Source organism: Rana temporaria, chromosome 7, assembly GCF_905171775.1.
Source record: "Rana temporaria chromosome 7, aRanTem1.1, whole genome shotgun sequence".
Taxonomy (NCBI): domain Eukaryota; kingdom Metazoa; phylum Chordata; class Amphibia; order Anura; family Ranidae; genus Rana; species Rana temporaria.
The window spans coordinates 137,832,082-137,849,793 of NC_053495.1; the positions used below are offsets into that span (position 1 = coordinate 137,832,082).

The 17,712-nt window shown below is 39.5% G+C and overlaps 1 protein-coding gene across 1 annotated transcript in view; it reads right to left on the reverse strand.

Annotated features, from left to right (window-relative positions):
* Nucleotides 1-651: 651 nt before the first annotated feature.
* MTF2 (metal response element binding transcription factor 2) overlaps nt 652-17,712 on the reverse strand; it is a 51,253-nt gene continuing 34,192 nt past the window's right edge. The window contains exons 10-15 of the mRNA XM_040360014.1: nt 14,595-14,662; nt 13,093-13,260; nt 11,526-11,628; nt 9,522-9,580; nt 9,343-9,435; nt 652-7,843 (exon numbers count right to left, since the gene is read on the reverse strand). Coding sequence (XP_040215948.1) covers nt 7,489-7,843; nt 9,343-9,435; nt 9,522-9,580; nt 11,526-11,628; nt 13,093-13,260; nt 14,595-14,662 — 846 coding nt within the window. The 3' untranslated portion in view covers nt 652-7,488. The remainder of the gene's footprint in view (nt 7,844-9,342; nt 9,436-9,521; nt 9,581-11,525; nt 11,629-13,092; nt 13,261-14,594; nt 14,663-17,712) is intronic.

A 17,712-nucleotide genomic window follows, 5' to 3' on the forward strand; every position in this document is an offset into this window, starting at 1 on the left:
GTCTAAGGAGTGTCAATTTTAGCTGCAATATTGAGATGGTAGGGTCAGCATCTGGTGCAAACTACATGAAAGCATGGATCTAGCCTGCTTTGTATCAACAGTTCAGGCTGGTGGTGGTGCAACAGTGTAGGGAATATTTTCTTGGCACACTTTGGGCTCCTTAGTCCCAATTGAGCATTGTTTAAATGCCATGGCCTACCCATGTATAAATACCACAGTATAGGCTCACTGTAGGGTTAGACAGGCAGAAGTTTCATACATAAATAAATCGCACAAAAAAAAAAAAAATGTTGCAAAAATAGTATGAAATTAACATTAAATAAAAAAAAAATAATACATAAAGTTTAACATTTTAGTGTAGTCTACTCTGATCTCAAGTTCGGCATGGGATATTAAAAAAAAAAAAAAAAAAAAAAGGAAGAACAGTATAAAGCCAATTACATCGAAAAACTGTTTCTATGTCTTGTGTAGTGCATTTTTTTTTTTTTTTAAACTGGAATTTCCCTTTACATAAACAAGTAATGAATGTACAAAACAAATTTCTACTGTAATGCACTTTAATGATGAGGTTTCAATTAGGAGGAAAATAAAGCTGTATTACTGAAGGTAGCATTTTACCTAAAATGCAATGATACATAATAGAAAAATCAGTGGCATTTCTGCAATTCTAAAAATTTTATTTTGCTACAAAAAAATTAAATGGTATTCTGTACAACAATTTACAATGGTTTACTAAAGTATTTTTTACACCTTTATTTTTTTGTCCCGTCAATTTGAACCTGCAAGTTGCTCAAAAATTAATAAAATGGACTATACTTGAGAGATAAGCTATCACAGATGTATTGTGGCATATGATCGCCTGCCCCAGCTCAACTTTATCAGCTGTGCTCAATGCAATTTAAGTATAGCTGAGGTTGCGCCTCCCTCCTGACTGTTTTTAGATTTGTTCACACCTGAGTGTATTGGAACCTCAAGAAGAATTGCAACAAAAACGTGCAAAGCTCTTGTGGTGCCACCATGTCTTAATGGCACCTCAACCGTAGTGCAATTTTGCTGCGATTGTCATGACAAAAACGCAAGAAAGTCGAAGCAAAACAAGCAACTATAAAAGTGTCTGGCTCAATGCCCAAATTTGGTACATGAGCTTCTTTGGCACTTTTTTTGGAGCGGAGGCAGACCCATTTAAAAATTAATGGTGCCACAACCAAATAAGAACAAAAAAAAGTGAAGATGTAACATCACTCAAGTGTGAACAGGGCATCAGGGATCAATAAACGTCCCCCAAACATTAATCCCAGGAACACATTGCACGTGTGTTTTACTGAGCACAGTTGAAAGTGTCTGTGGGGGTTTCTTTACAATAGCAACTTAGAAGTAGATCTGCACCAGTTACAAATCTGATTTGCTTTGCGATCTCTAGCAGACTGCAGAAAGCAGCTACTGAAGTTGGCCAGCCACAATCTGCTGGTGTGCCATGATCAGCAGAAGCTGCTTTGGACAAGAGATACTAGAATTTTCCACCTAGCTTCAACATTAAATCATTCGGTAACAGCTTAATTTCATTGGGTGCAAATCTGTTTTCTCTAGCAACAAGTTGTTACAAATCCACTTGTTGGACATAGTGCTTCTGGTAAATTTAAAGGGCAAGTGCCCTTCTCCATTTTGTCCAGACCTAAAAACAGACCCTGCACCCCCTTCTCCCGCCAACAGATGCATACTTTCCTTGAGGGGATAGCCAAGGCTTTCTGTGTTTGAGTATTGCAGTGCTCGACCAACACTCTACTGCCTGTACATGTGTATTATAGCCCCATAGACTTCTATGGAGCTGTATCTTGAGGCCAGAGACTGTCTATAAGACGAATGGTCAGGCGAGGCCAAGATGTAATCATTCTCTGGAGGCAAAGGCCATTGGCCCAAGGCAAGTATGCAGGGGAAGGGTATGCAAGTTTTAGACTGGCCATAAATTATACAATTTTCTTGTACAATTTTTCCTTGGATTTACAAAAAACCATAAGATATGAGGGTAAACCTAAACACTTTTGTTTGCGTGCAATCAGGCAGGCCCTTGCATTACATAGTTGAAGGTAAAACTAAAGGAAATCAAACCAGAAATTGTATAATGTATGGCCAGCCTAGGTCAGGGCAAAAAGGATAAGTGCACTTTGTCCATTAAAGCCAATTGGAGCACAGCCACACTATACAACCTCACAATGTTTTTCTACAGCTTTACCAACAAAGTGCGAGGGTCTCCCTGTACCATGTAACTTGTATGCAGTCACATAGACCCTCTGTTGGTAAACCCCAAAGGAGAATGTGCAAGCAGGCTGAAACATATGGCTAAGCTTTAGCATTAGAAAAGAAATAGTTAGTGAAAAACAAAATATACTATTCATTGTCTGAGACGCGTGTTTTCTCAAAGATTTTAGATGCAAAGTCTACCAATGTTACCCTTGATTTAAAGGAAACATACTTAAATATGTAGGTTGCCATTGCCAAACCAACCAAATCCTGAAAATTGTGTCTAGCCATTATATATGGATGCAATGGCTTCAGTACTTTTAGTTAAAAGGATACATTCACTGCAAAAAAAATAAAAAATAAAGTATAATAATGAAATGCTAATTTTTCCAGGTAAAAACAAATTGCATTTGTTTTTTTTCGAAGGAGCCTGCAGGCGCAATCTCAGGCTCCTTCAGAATATCAGCAAAGCCGTCAACTCATGCCTCATATAGGCAGGTAGTCACCTGAGACCAGGAAGATTAAAGACTACACAAGCGCTCACTAGCGCCCTCATAGTTTATTTAGAAGTTGTCAGCTGCATTGGCTAACAGAACTTAATAGGCATTCATTCACAGAAAGCTAAAACTACAACAGCTGCCCCGTTTTCAAATTGTGAAAGCGAGTGCAGGGAAAGGATCCCTGGCCCACTGTCATGGGGGGGGGGGGGGGGTTTGAGAGGCTACAGATAATGGAACATGCAACATGTTCCAAAGGCGAACTTTATCCTTTAACCTGGGAAAAGTACCAGATCAGGAGTTCCAACTTCAGTAAGTGAAGTCTTACCAAAAAAAGTATTTGGGTGGATTCAAACTTATGCAATCTATTAACATGGTTTGCAAAAATGTGACCCTGTCACCATAGGGGGCAATAATAAAAGAAGCCCATCTGTACTAACCTTTCTTGAAACACAGCCACTTCACTGCTTCCCAGCTTTTGCAATACTGTATTTAACCCCTCCAGGTTGGTCAAATACCAGTTCCTTCTCAGCAGTTTTTATTGTCGGCACATATGTCAAACCTAGGAGTCTTCCTACTATGCATTACCCACATATGCCAGCACTGACATGATCAAGCCCCTTTGAACTGTTTGTAGAGGCCACTGGAAAAGTAGTTATAGATGGGCTTCTTTTACAGGGCTGGTCTACTTATAAAGTAACCATTTGTTGACAGGGTCACTTTTGTAGTCAAATTGGGATAACACATGCCTTATACTTGTTACATGCTCTCATTAAACATAGCAGAAATTAAACTAGCAAATTTAGAAACCGCTGTCTGCGGAGTCTCTTCAGAAATGGTTAGAATTAGTCACCTTCACAAAAAAAAAAAAAAAAGAAAGGGAAGATATTTTTTAATTTTTAGGTATGCTGTGTGTGAATGGGAACACAAACACATACTAGGGTTTTCTCAAATTTGACTGCAAATGTGCTTTAAAGCAGAATTACAGGAATGGACTTTATGGCATAGTTACAATTATCATTAAATGCAAGGCATTCTGTTTCAACGAGATAGAGAAGCAGGGCAGTGACATGATCTTAGTGCAATCAGAGAATGCCTTGCATTCATCGAAAAAAAATAATGCCGTACTGTGAATGGCACCCATCATGAGACCAAGAATATGGTGCTGATCAATGTAGTAGACCGACTTCTGTATGAAAGTTTCCCAATTCTTAGCAGTTCACAACAAATCAAAAAAAAATAGTAAAGAATGGTGCAGCACTAAATAAAAATACTCCCTACCCCCAACAAATGAATGCAAAATGTTGCATTTGTTGAGGTGAGTGGTAGGAAGTACCGGTATATTTTTAGCTCTGAATCATGCTTTACCCTATTTTTACTGAAGTAACAAAACTACTACAGTGATAACCCACATGTATGGCATATGCATACTTACACTGGTTGGAGCTGGATAGAACTATGCTATAAAAATCATACATAGAGTTCAGTTCCTTAGACGTAGTGGCTGCATTAATTTATTTTTCAGGATATGCACATTTTCTACAAATACATAAAAATATCTGTTGATCTTGCCAGAATTCCAGTGTCCTTGTAACTTCATGTGCACTCTAAAGTTATCTAAAACCATGTTAACAGCTTCCACAGTATATGCTGTGCCACCACCCTCCCCTATGTAATGGAGAAAAAGGAGAATGCTTGTAATCCAATCAGGACAACAGCCTAAGATGCCTACACTGCAACCACCACACCTAAAAAGTGATCAGCTACAATATATTACATTCATATTTTTGGGCGATATACTTTAAAATCAGTCATCCAACAAGCATTTCCTCAAGGCCAGAAAAAAAAAAAAAAAAAAAAAAACTTCAACACTGTAGGGTGCTAATGCCAGTACTGAAATACAAGAGAACACTACTGATGTCACTCATACCAACCAAACCCCACCTTTGTTTAGTTGTGGAGGGTGCATTTTTTATTTTTTTAATTAGCACCATGAATTTCTAAGGATGGGAGGAGGAAAAGGGTGGCCAATTTCGCTTCTTGCGCAGGGGCAGCTGAACCTGTTCAAGGTAAGAGTTGGTGCTTTTTCCGGCCTGGGAAGCCCAAGTGTCGTCTCCCATAGACACGATTGACTGTGTGCTGCTGTACTCCGTTATACACTGGTACTATAGTTAAAGTATAGTGTCCAGGAGCATGCAAAAATAGAAGAAATTCTATTTTACCTTGGCAAAAAAAAAAAGTTATTTTTTGCATATGCCCACATGCTATACTTCTACACACTGGTGTACAGAAGAGTACAGAAGAGTATAGAAGTACAGTCACAGTGCACCACACCTGGGTTTCCTAGGAGGTGGAAAGACACCCCTTTTTATGTTGAAAGAGATTAGCTGTCTGTATACAAGAGTCCTGCAAATATGACTTGGGCCTTTAAAAAAAAAAAAATAAAAAAGCTGAAAGGCAGGGATGAAAAAATAAAAATAAAAAAGTGTTAAATACTACAAATATTTTGACACATTTTCATAACTGTAATTCAACTGCCCTCATATATTAAAAAGTAAAATTATTGCATAGATCATATTTGTAAAGAAATAAAAAACAAAAACCCACAAACACCACCACAAGGCTATCTACCTACACAGGTACATTTAACAAAAGATAAAGACTTCTTAAATACACTGCTAAAAAGGCAATAGTGCTGGCCAAAGTAGAGTACACGAGGGTAAAGTGAGGTATAGCACCAGTGACACACTTTAATGAAATCCGATCTAAATATTTTCTCCCATAATGTAACGGTAGAGACATTTAGATGTCTAAATATGACAACGATTTACTTTCGGTTTTCAGAATCTGGATATATTACTAATAAGGTAAACCAGAAAACCTAAAATTGTATGATATGTTTTTCACTGGGACTCAAATAAGACCATGCTGTGACTGTCCATACTCTTCACCGACCTCAATAACATGAGGTGAATGACGAGCTCATCCACATAGATCCTGACTTTTTAAATTTCTCCACATGCATATGACTGCTACAGGCATGGGATGGTATTTAGCTAAACGTGTTTAATTCAAAAATAGGTTTTGGGCTTTATTACTACTTTCAAGATAAAATGGAGCTTGGCAGAGGTCATGTTTGCATGAATACCAACAAAAAAATTGCTCACAAAATGAGGTGAGAGACATAACCTAAACCCACTGGCTACCAGTTTAACGAAAAGTAATTCTGTAATAGGCCCAACGTTTCTTATCAGCCTGCAGGTTTCTTAGGGTCTTTCACACGAGCACTCCATTTGCTACAGTATTTTTATTAAGTCACGTTTCATTCCCAATGACTGAACAGAGTATAGCCAACACGATCTATGCAAAAGGCACATTTACATAGAAAATGCCAGCAAGTAAACACAAGGGTTAAAAAAAGAGCTACAAGCATAGGTACGCTGTTACTGACAAGTGCTGAGAACAGAGCATTATGGTACGTACTTTTGCATTACGTTCCAGGCTCCCTTTGAGCAGCTGTTGCAGATAGTGACTTACTAGATCCCTTATTCTAGTTTCTCAAAATGAACAATAAACGGATTGGTACAGTAGGACAAAGGTCCACTTTTCCTTAAATTTTTACGCCATTTACACCCTATGCTGCTGACAGGCAGTACAGTACAAAACAATACAAGCAAGGCTTTTATCCTTCAGGTGGAGGTAAGAGCTTGTATACCAGAATGTGGCAAATAAGAGAAGACTATTCAATAGGAAAGAATACTGGAATGCAGGATTACTGGCTTTTTTGGCAGTAGAAAATACTTTGAGTATTACCAGGCTGTCAGAAGTACTGTTTTCCACCCATGCATAGATACTGGTTAAAATTAGACAAATTACTGTTTTTCCAAACTACTAGAAAAACAGGAGCTACATTTCAATACAATCAAGCTCATGTCCTCAAAATTCAACCAATTAAAATTAGAGCTACATGTACTTTGTTGAGACAGCCATTAATAAACCATCTGCTTCCACAAAAGACAATAGCCAAGCACATACTTTTCAGTAGGTAATCCGTTCAATCTTTAAATTCAATTAACAGGGGTCTGGAGATAATAAAGTATTTAGAAGTTTGTTTTGTTTCTTCCGGAAGTGAACCCCTGGCTTAAGACCCCTCCATAAAGCAACAATTAGAGATCCACCCCCTCATTCCACACGGACCAAGACTAGCATTGTCAAATACATATGCAGTAGGGCATCTTATGCAGTCTGCTAGAATGGTATTCCTTGGCCACACCAAATCCACCAACAAAAATGTAAACACGCAAGAATAACAGTATTACAGAGCAGGGACGTACAGACTTAATTGTACTATGCAGACGTGTCTAAAGCTTAGGGTCCACTTCCTATTTAGATTTTATTTTTCTCTTTAGAGCAGCAACTTGACAGTGCAGAGTTCCCTTGCAGCAAAGGGGATAAACATAAAAAACTTATTTCGCTAAAACGTTAATGCTTGGTTACAAATACTGTTAGGTCATACCATTGTCAGAAATGTGCACTACTGCAGATATTTGGTTAAAGCAATGTCTTCTTTTATGATCACTGGGAAAAGCTTGTATTGTATGAAAAATAAAACCCTTTATTTTCTCTATGCCAGCACCTATTTGCTACCATAAGTATTGCAGGCACTTTGGCAGTGAACAGGGTGAACAAAAATAACTTATTTTCACTTCAAGGAACCTGAATATGAAGAACAAGTAGCTGTCCAGCACAGTGGTCAAGAGGCCGTAGCTCCATCCCACTCCACAAGATATTGAACCTTTCCATCAAGTGTGACTCGACGAGCCAATACGCGGTACTTTTCCCCGCATGCTATCCTCCCAGCAGCACCAAAGTAGTTAGTAATGGAATTCTTCAAATGGTGGAGCTGAAAGTCATGATCTGTGACATTTTTAACTATATCTGTGTTGACAGCAGCAAGCTGAGAATCCTCCTTGCTTTCATCGTTTCTTCCCATCTCTGAATTGTGAACCTGGAGAGCTTTCCGTGGATGGCGACCCCTTTTCCTGGGCGGCGGTATGGTAGACCACGACCTCCCTGTGCGTGTCACTCGTCTCAAGTCTGACTGAGGACTAAACAAAAAAAGCACATGATACAGTATGCACAATATGTCGGCACCAAACTTAAAAGCTGAATTTAAAGTTCAAAATCATTGTTAGCTTTACAGATTTAGTGATTAGCCTGCAATGATGTATATCCCACATCTTGTAGGCCGCAGGATCCAGTAGAAATCTTCACTGCAGAAATGACCTGTCCTCTTCTTTGGGTCTTCAGACCGAATTAAATAATAAAAAAAAAAAAAAAAAAAAAAAAATGTACCCAACAAGGATGCCTGATAAGTCACAGGATTCTCTTCCCCATTCGCAGATCATATTACAAGAGCAGTGAAAGCAATAAAATTACTTTTTCCAAGGGAGAGAAGTCCAGGGGCGGGTGGGTACGTGTATGTGACATTAGTGGAGTGGCCCAGCTCTGTCACAGGGAGTAAATGGCATATATACACTGGCAAACGCAAGGAAAACCAGGGATTTTTTTATTTTGCTTTTAGCAGCTAAACAGAGAAATGTGAGAACCAAGGACAAGTGTATGTGCTACTGGGGACAACACAGATTTTCCTTTTTTGCTATACAAAACCCATTTTTTTTTTTTTTTTTAAACATGCAAAAAACATTGCTATGCAAACGTGCTGCTATAGAGAACCCTTATTTTGCAAGCTATATGCATATTAAACCAATCAAGAACGGCCAAATCCACTCACACTAGCCACCTGCACATTACTGCCAAAGCCTTCAGTTTGTTCTTATAATGAAGAGCTTGCAACCATAAATTCCCATTGGCTCATCACAATGGTATACAGCCATTCCTGGCCAATAGGAACTGTGGGAAAGGCCAAGTTCACCTTTTGTAAAAGTAAAACTTTTTTTTATAATAAATACAATATATATATATATATATATATATATATATATATATATATATATATATATATATATATATATATATATATATATATATATATATATATGCATGTTTTGGCAGGTTAAAAATATGCTTTTATTTATTTTTTGCACAGCATTGCATCCACAATCAGTGGATCGCAGATGCAATGCCAGGCTCCTGCAGAAACAGGTGTAACATGATACGAAAGGTGAACTTACCCATGAAAGCCCTGGCTGAAGATCATCTCGTTTGTCATTAGCACAGATAATTAGGGCTTGAAGCAGCCAGGTTTGCAAGATAAGGGAGATACATCACAGGCGATATCATTTGCTGCTCAGTGATTGCAGTATTCTAGTCTGCAGCTCCCCAAGGTACATAAAACTGTGCCTGTTAGTGGGCTGAGGACAGGGTTGATGACCACTGCATTAAAGTGCATCAAGATACAACAAGCAGGATTTTTTTTTTGTACCACACCTAACCCGCATTGGTGTAAACAGGACCTAAAAAGTGTTGCTCTTTTTTACACACCACTCGATCAAACTCACAATAATTTGGACTCATAGCTAGGGCAACAAAACCGGTTTCATTCAAGAGTACTTATGAAAATCAGTATTAATGGATTTCCACATACCTGGAAAGGGTGGTTGAGGTAGTTTCCTTTGAACTTGCAGCACCATTGGACTCCACATCAGTACTACCAGGGATAGTGGTGACCTCCGCTTCTCTGCAACACAGAATAAAATTAAACTAAGAATGTGAGAACATCCTGGGCAAGAACAAATAAAAAGGGAAACAAAAAATGGTTCTTACTTTATATCAGATGACTCCAATGTTGTGACCTTCTCCAACACCGAACCCGTTTCCATTTTCTAAAAAAAAAAGGATTAAGTATTAAAATGTTACTCACATTTCAAGTGACAAAGTTAAAGTGTAACTAAAAAAGGCAAATATTTAGTTTTGGCTAAAGAGTTTTTTTGGGGCTCTGTGCCAGTCATGTTTATCATCAAAAGTGAAAGCAAAGTCTCAAATTCTGGGTTGTCCCCAGAATAGTAATAGGAGGGGAAATCTTCCAATGGGTAAACTAGTTCTGGTGACAACCAGGGATTGCCTCACTTTGAAGGCATTTCCTTTCACTTCCTGTGTTGGCAATAAGGGACATAAGTGAAGGGAAATCTCTCCAATGGGATACAGACAGGAACAAAAAAAAAAAAAACACATACACACCAAACAGGGTTCATAAACCGCCTTAACGTTATCCAAAAAGGAAAACAAATCCATTTAGGCCTCATGGTACACTGCTGCTGGTAAACGGATGTTTAGGAGCAGTTGGGCATTTTTTTTTTGCTCCTGAACTCTCCTCTTTGTTATCATTACACGTACACAGGGTTGTGTATAGTCATTTATAGGCAGATGAGTTCAGTTTTTTTTTTGGAAAGCAAAAAAATTACTTCAGAGGCATTTCAAGTGCCAAACGCTTCTAAATGCGGTAACCCACACTTAGCCGCATTTACAGGCTTTTTCCGTTTTTGGCCATTTAAAAAAATATAATTATTTGAAACGCTTCTAAATGCAAACGCAGCAAAACACGGCTAAACATGCCATGTAAACGCGACAAAACTGAAGTTTAATGTGGGTTACTGTCATGTTAAATCGCTCAGGAGAGATTGTTAAAACATTGCGTGTACATTAAGCCTTGGTTCTACTTTTGATTTTAAATGGAGACTAATGGACTTTTGGTCAATTTTAAAATGTATACATTTTAACCAACAGGACTAATTCTTCACCATTTATACAGCCTTTTTATTCTACAAATATTAATACAAGTTAACCCATGAAACAAAATTTACAGAGCATTATTGGTTCACCAAGAGCCCTTTCACACTGGAGCGGTGGGAGTGGCGGCGGTAAAGCGCTGTCATTTTTAGCGGCGCTATTCGGCTGTTAGCGGGGGGCTTTTAACCCCCGCTAGTGGCTAAAAAAGGGTCTGTCCATTGATTTCAATGGGCAGGGGCGCTGTAGGAGCAGTGTATTCACTGCCTCAAAGATGCGGCTAGCAGGACTTTTTACTGTCCTGCCAGTACACCACTCCAGTGTGAAAGCCTTCCACCGCTATTAGTAGTAAAGAAATTTAAATGCCAGCCCCTCAATACCTTTTTTCCACATATCTTCCATCCGGTCACGTGACCTCCCCGGCTAATGTCAAATTGAAATCTCAGCCCCTCCGCTGAAGCCTGTGGATCAGAGGAGAAGCAACCGGGAATCACATGACCGGCCTGAACATATCTGAAAAAAGGTATTTAGTGGCATCTTTAAAAAAAAAAAAAAAAAAACACTTAAACTGTGTTATCGCTGCATAAAACAGGGGGGCTGGCGGTGAATCTTTTTTTTTTTTCAAGGTTACAACTACTTTAGGTAAAAAAAAGTTTAGGCTTTATAACCACTTTAACCTTGTAAAAGTTTTTTTTTTTTTTTTTTTTTTTTTTTTTTTAAAAATAGTTCCTCCTGCTGGTTGGAAACCTTAAATAAAATGATACATAAGTTATACTTTCATATTTAATATACACTAATTATATACATTCCGATTAAATTATTGGCATTTGGCCTAACACACATTATGTGTGGACTGTGACTATTACTTATGCAATACCAAAGCCAAAACACTAGCGTACATATAAATATTATGTACAGGTTGTGTGACAAGAAATATAGGTGGTAGGCTTCCAACCTGAGTAACAAAATTTAAGTATCTTTGCACCTATAAAAAAAAATAAAAAAAAAATAAATAAAAAAACTGTACAACAGATTCATGATTACCGATGAAGAATCAAGAGAGTGATTTTGTAAGATCTTTCGTCTATGTGAACCTGGTGGACGACCTACTGGCTTCCTCTTCTTGACTTCTCCAATATTTTCCTCTCTAGAATGAACAAGAGAAATTACATAAGCCAGAATGTAGTATACTACTTCTAGTTCAGAGCTTGTTTGTTATCCATCATTTGCTACCCACAGGTGCAGGTTTACATTTATCCTACTTGGTGAAGTTTGCTCCCACTATCATGCAAAGCTATGGCTGCATCCATGTCATAAAAAAGATGCACAAATTAGGGGCATTGTATGATTTGTATTCCTACCAATGGAAGGTAGGCTTAAAGGGGTTGTAAAGGAAAACATTTTTTTCCCTAAATAGCTTCCTTTACGTTAGTGCAGTCCTCCTTCACTTACCTCATCCTTCCATTTTGCTTTTAAATGTCCTTATTTCTTCTGAGAAATGCTTGCTTCCTGTTCTGTCTGTAACTCACCACCGAAATGCAAGGCTTTCTTCCTGGTGTGTTGAAAGCCTCTTAAGGAGGGGAGGGGGCGAGCAGGAGTGTCAGGACGCCCACTAACACAGCTCCTTTATCTGCAAAGTAGAGAGTGTCCTGACTTGCCTGCTCGCCCCCTCAAGAGGCTTTCTCCACAGAAAGGGAGAAAGTCTTGCATTACTGCATGTAGTTACAGACAGAACAGGAAGCAAGCATTTCTCAGAAAAAATAAGGACATTTAAAAGCAAAATCGAAGGATGAGGTAAGTGAAGGAGGACTGCATTGAGGTAAAGGAAGTTGATTAGGGAAAAAAAAAAAATTCCTTTACAGCCCCTTTAAGTTCTGCACTTTTCCTATAGGTATTATTGTGTGTGCGCACATGTGCCAAAACATTGTTATAAGAGTGGGGCGTTAAAGACAAAATGCATTAAAGAGACTAAAGCCGCCCATATATGGATCGAATTTCAGCCTGTTGGGCAGGGATCGGCTGAGAGTCAATCCATGTATTGGCAAGCTGGTTGTACTAATCGAATTAATTCAGTACTACCAGCTGGTCCGATTTTTTGCATTCAGTTACTGCCATCGGCTATAGCTGCTAACAGTAATCAAAGTGTTTTTCACCGCCACAGGGAGCCTTTCTGACCAGGAACACAATGGCATTGTGGGAGGGACTCCCTTAACACTGATTGAAGGGTGTGGGGTGGTAGAATTGAAAATCAAATCATCTATGGCCTGCCTAAATGTCTGGCTTCACAGCCTTTGGTTATCCAAGTAAAGCACTGCCTGGAAGCAGACTTATAGTTTTACAATTCATAAGGTTATACTTTAAGTAAAACATGTTTTATGTACTGAAGTTTATACATTACTTTATATCATTATGGGTATAAAATTCTCATTTTACTTCCATATTAAAAGTTGACAATGAATGCTCAACTGTAACTAGTAGTCCCAGGAGTTTTTACATCTTTGTTTGCATGAACAGCGCACTCCCATCTCTACTTGGAGAACTGGGAGAGGAGATGTTAGTTTGTATAACCAGAAAACACTAATGAATGCTCAAGGCTTTTGCCGCTACTTGCTTTGTAACCGGATGAAGCTTTGAGGACTTCCTGCCTTTAATCTTGAATTCATGGGATGTGCTCTCTTCTTTCTCCAGTTTCACAGCAGCATTTGGAGGAACAGGAGGGACCCGAATTCTGAGACCAAACAAATGTTTCTTTTTCTTGATTTCTTTTCCAGACATAAACCTGTGCAGAAAATATATTTAAAATGAATCTGCAGAAGCGATAGGAAATTTATCCGATGGGGATATAGAATACCTGACAACCTATTCCCAACCACATAAAACATAACGGTATGCATTGGCAGGAAAAGGATTTAATGCCCTGGCACCGCACATATGTGCCCAGGGCAGTCAGAGATTGTGTGCTTGAACAGTGCTCACTGAGTGATTCTAGAAGACTGACAGAGCCATCTTTGACAGCTTCTCAGTCACAACTTCTGATAGGCCAACGTTCCTGGCTCCTTCTCTTTTTGGTGCGCCATCACAGGAAACCGCCTTCTATTGTGGCACATCTGCAGGCTTAATCCTGAGCCAGGCTGCTCGTCTCCCAGAAGACAGCGGGGGAGAACAGAATAGGCAGCAGTAGTGGCGTAGATCAGTGGTCATCAACCTTGTCCTGCAGGGCCCACTAACAGGCCAGGTTTGCAAGATAACTGAAATACATCACAGCTGATATCATTTGCTCCTCAGTGATTGCAGTATTCTAGACTGCATCTCCCCATGGTAATACATAAAACCTGGCCTGTTAGTGGGCCCTGCAGGACAGGGTTGATGACCACTGGCGTAGATCACCGAGGTGATCTATGCCTGGAAGAGCAAATGCTCCCTCCTCCCCCTGAAAGGTGCCAAAATGTGACACCGGAGGGGATGGGGATTCCAAAAAGTGGAAGTTCCATTTTTGGGCGGAACTCCACTTTAATGCATTATATGCAAAAAAAAAAATTTGACATTACATTTTTTTTAAGTTTACACTTCCAAAAAAAAAAAAAAATTATATTATAAAACCGACCCTTTGCTTTCTAGCCGAGAGCTTGGCTTTGTTGACTTCCGCCGGCCGGACGTGATTTAGATACACTAATACACTAAAGTTACAGGAACAGTTTTTTTTCCTTTTGGAATAAAGGCTTTACATAAAAGCCAAAAATTTTAAGCACCTCAGTAGTAAATGGTGTGTCTCAATCCTCTAACTGCTACATCTGCAGGACAGCTTGTTCTGTTGAAAAACTGACTTACTGGCAGAAACACCAATGAAAATAAAAAAGGATTAAAAAAAATATATATATTGCAGCCATCTAATCCAAAGATTGGTAAGGGGAAAGATAATAAATGTTTACTTGTGGGTTTAATACCGCTTTCAATTTCCTAAATTTGAAATTGAGAACCCAGACTTCAACAATAGTACATAAAGTAAAAAGCACACTTGTTTACACTACACCTAGAAACTCCAAAAAGTTAGAAGGCCATGTAAAAATAGACAAAAAAAAAAGAAAAAAAGAGAGAAAGAAGAATCCAGCTTACATGGTCTTATTTTCATTTAGTGCATCCAAGATCCGTTCATATTTTTCTGCTTTGGGCGTGTCTGCCAGCTGGGGGAAGAAAAAAAAAAAAGTTGTGGCATAACAAAATGATTTTCTATGAAAGCAATAGGTTTTTCTTACATACAATACAGAAAAAGTAGGCACTAAAGAGGTAGCAACAAAATAGTTCTGTTAACACAGATGTGAAATTGTCAACCAACACTGCCTCTAACTGTACCTTTTAGAGACTATTATCTAAAAAGAATAAAAAGAACAGGTTATAGTCAAAAGAACAGTAACTTCCCCCAGTGTGTACAAGTGTGTCTTTACACTTGTACCAAACTGACATTATATACAATCAGCTTATTTAAAAAGGACATTTATATCAAATACTGATATTTCAGCATTAGGATGTAATCCACCAATTTTTTTTATTTTTTTATATTTTTAGTGTTTCTAGTGTCCCAGTTTTACTGGGACACTGCTGGCAGAGTGATGAGAGAAGTAGGCAGGCGGCCATTAGGAGGACGGATGCTTAATTCAGGATTAATGCGGGGGGGCGCGGTCAGAATACAATGGAACAGCAAGGAGTATTCTTCCATCCAACCCGCATGTGTGGATGAGGGAACCCGTTCTTTTTTCCCCCCCACTCAGTCCTCTTGGCTGATCATTAAGGTCTGGTTCACACCTGGAGTCTGATGCATGTCTATTCACCAGTTCAGGTGTGATTCAGGTCCAAAATGTATGGCTGTACCTAACCCAAAGACGCACAGGACCCTTTTGCAATCCGCTCCACAGCAGCCCCAGGCCTGTGTGAACTGGCCCCATTGAGAGCCAGTCACACTTGCCTGTCATGCGATTTTGATGGAGGGAAACCAATATCCAATTCACATATATGTGAAATCAGTGACAATGCAAAAACAGGAGTGTCTAGAGTAAAATCTGCTTTTTGTGAAAATATGTATTATGTGAAACCAGTTTTGTTTACACACAGGTAGGTGACATCACAATTTTTAGGTAACATCGCGTTGCCTGCCTGATCAGTGAAAAGATGATCCAATTTTCTTGGCCTGATAGGGGCACCTGCCAACACAACCAGATCAAAGAAAACAAGAATCTACCCAATGCCCATGATCAAGAAACAAAATGGTCAGCAACAAGGAATTAGCACTGAACCATAGTCCAAGCTGAAAAACTTAAATCCACCAAGGACTGAAACAAGTTTCTGGACATTGAAGGCAAAAACACCCAAGACCAAAAGTTAAAAATCAAAAAAGAGCAAGTCACTAGTAGAACCAGGAACCACACAATGGACCAGGAAAAAAAAGTCCTTGCAAGAGCAAGATCAGCCAGCCCAAGTAGGAAAGCAGAAAGGCTCAATTTACTTGACCCCACAAGGCAAAAAAAAAAAAAAAAAAGTTCTAAACATTATTAAATTGTTGAAACAAGCAAGTCGTCTAGGCAAGGTTCACCAGGGAAGGACCCTGAAATTGACTAGAAACACAGGCTGGAAAGGGTGTGAAAAATGACTCAAGTCCAGCACAAACCCAGGATTCGATCCCATGCCAGCACGACTGAAGGGCAAAAGCACACCTCAACAAGGGTTGGCAGGAGAGAGAACCATAGGCTGGCGAAATGGGTTACAACCCTGATGGAGCTAAACACATTTACCTGTATGCAAAAATCCTACTGAACAGATAAATCGGGCTATTAACTTTAAAGAGTCACAAGACTAAGAATGCTGCAAACTCCCCCAATTCGATGAAAAAAGCAGCTGCATTCATGAACTTAAAGGGTCACTAAAAGGAAAAAATAATTTTGCCTAAAATTAATGTCTGCAAGGTAGACAGACAGAATAGTGTAATGATTCTGATAAAAAAAAACAACACCTATTAAATTCCTTCATCTATATCACCCTTCGGCATTCTAGTTTGTTCTTTCATTCACTTCCTGGTTTGCATCGCTCGTTCATGTAAGAACTACATTTCCCAGTATGAATTGCGGCACGCCCAGTAATTCACACCTCCTTGAAGTCTAACACGTAGAGAGCGTCCTGCCGCACAGATGTAGTTCCCAGGAGGGGGTGAGCATGTTACTGACCACCGCAGTAAAACCTCCCATCACGGTGGTCAGTAAAAAAATCAGACAAGCAGGAAGTGAACAGAACAGAGAAGAAAGAGCAACTTCTGAGCAAAAGCGAGCAATGAGGAAGTGAAAAGAGGAATGTCTGCAGGTAAAGGATGCTTATTATGAAAAAAAAAAAGTTTTCCTTTACAACCCCTTTAAAAAGGACAAGACTTTTCAGAAGCGCGAGCCCTGGTTTACATTGCAGCGATTTGACATGTCAAATCGGTGGCTTTTGCCGCCAATGGCACCATCCGAAATCAGTGCAACGCCACGCCGATTCCCAAAAGTAGTTTCTGTACTACTTTTGACGACTTCGGGGTGCGAATTCAATAGACATCTGTGCAGAAACCTGCACAGTTGTCTCAGAAAATCGCCCCCAAAGTCGGGACTGGCTTGCTAGGGGAAGCTACAGCACAGAAGGTTTTTCACCCTAATGCATAGATTTTACAACCACTTCAAAGGGGGATCAGCCCGAGACCCATGGTACGGTCCATGGCCATAACTTGACATACAGGTTTGGCCAGGCACTAGACTCACAGCAAGCATTTAGGGGCAACAATGAGGATTCAGAATCCTGTTAAGGCTGAGGACAGGTGACCCCTGGCTGACCAGGCAAGGTCTGGGGTACCTCTAGAAAAGCAAAGGAGTGACAATGAGGGGTATCGGGTACCAATGATGACCCTATATGCCACAAGAAAAGTGAGAGGTTGATGGGCAGGATAAGACACAGGTTAAAGCCTCCTGAGGTTAAAGCACAGGAATAAGAATCAAAGGCTGAGGAGACCCCAAGAAGGGCAAGGGGAAGATCCGTTAACCTGTGCGGTGGCAAAAAAAAAAAGTATGTAGCTGAAGAGAGTGCCAGAGGTAAGGAGATATCCTGAGGACCTAAAGGGGCACTCCACCTGAATTGCTAAACAGCAAACTATGCAAGGATTAATACATAAGCCCCCCACTTGGGAAAGTGAGGGTGCACCTTTATGCTGAAGGCTTCT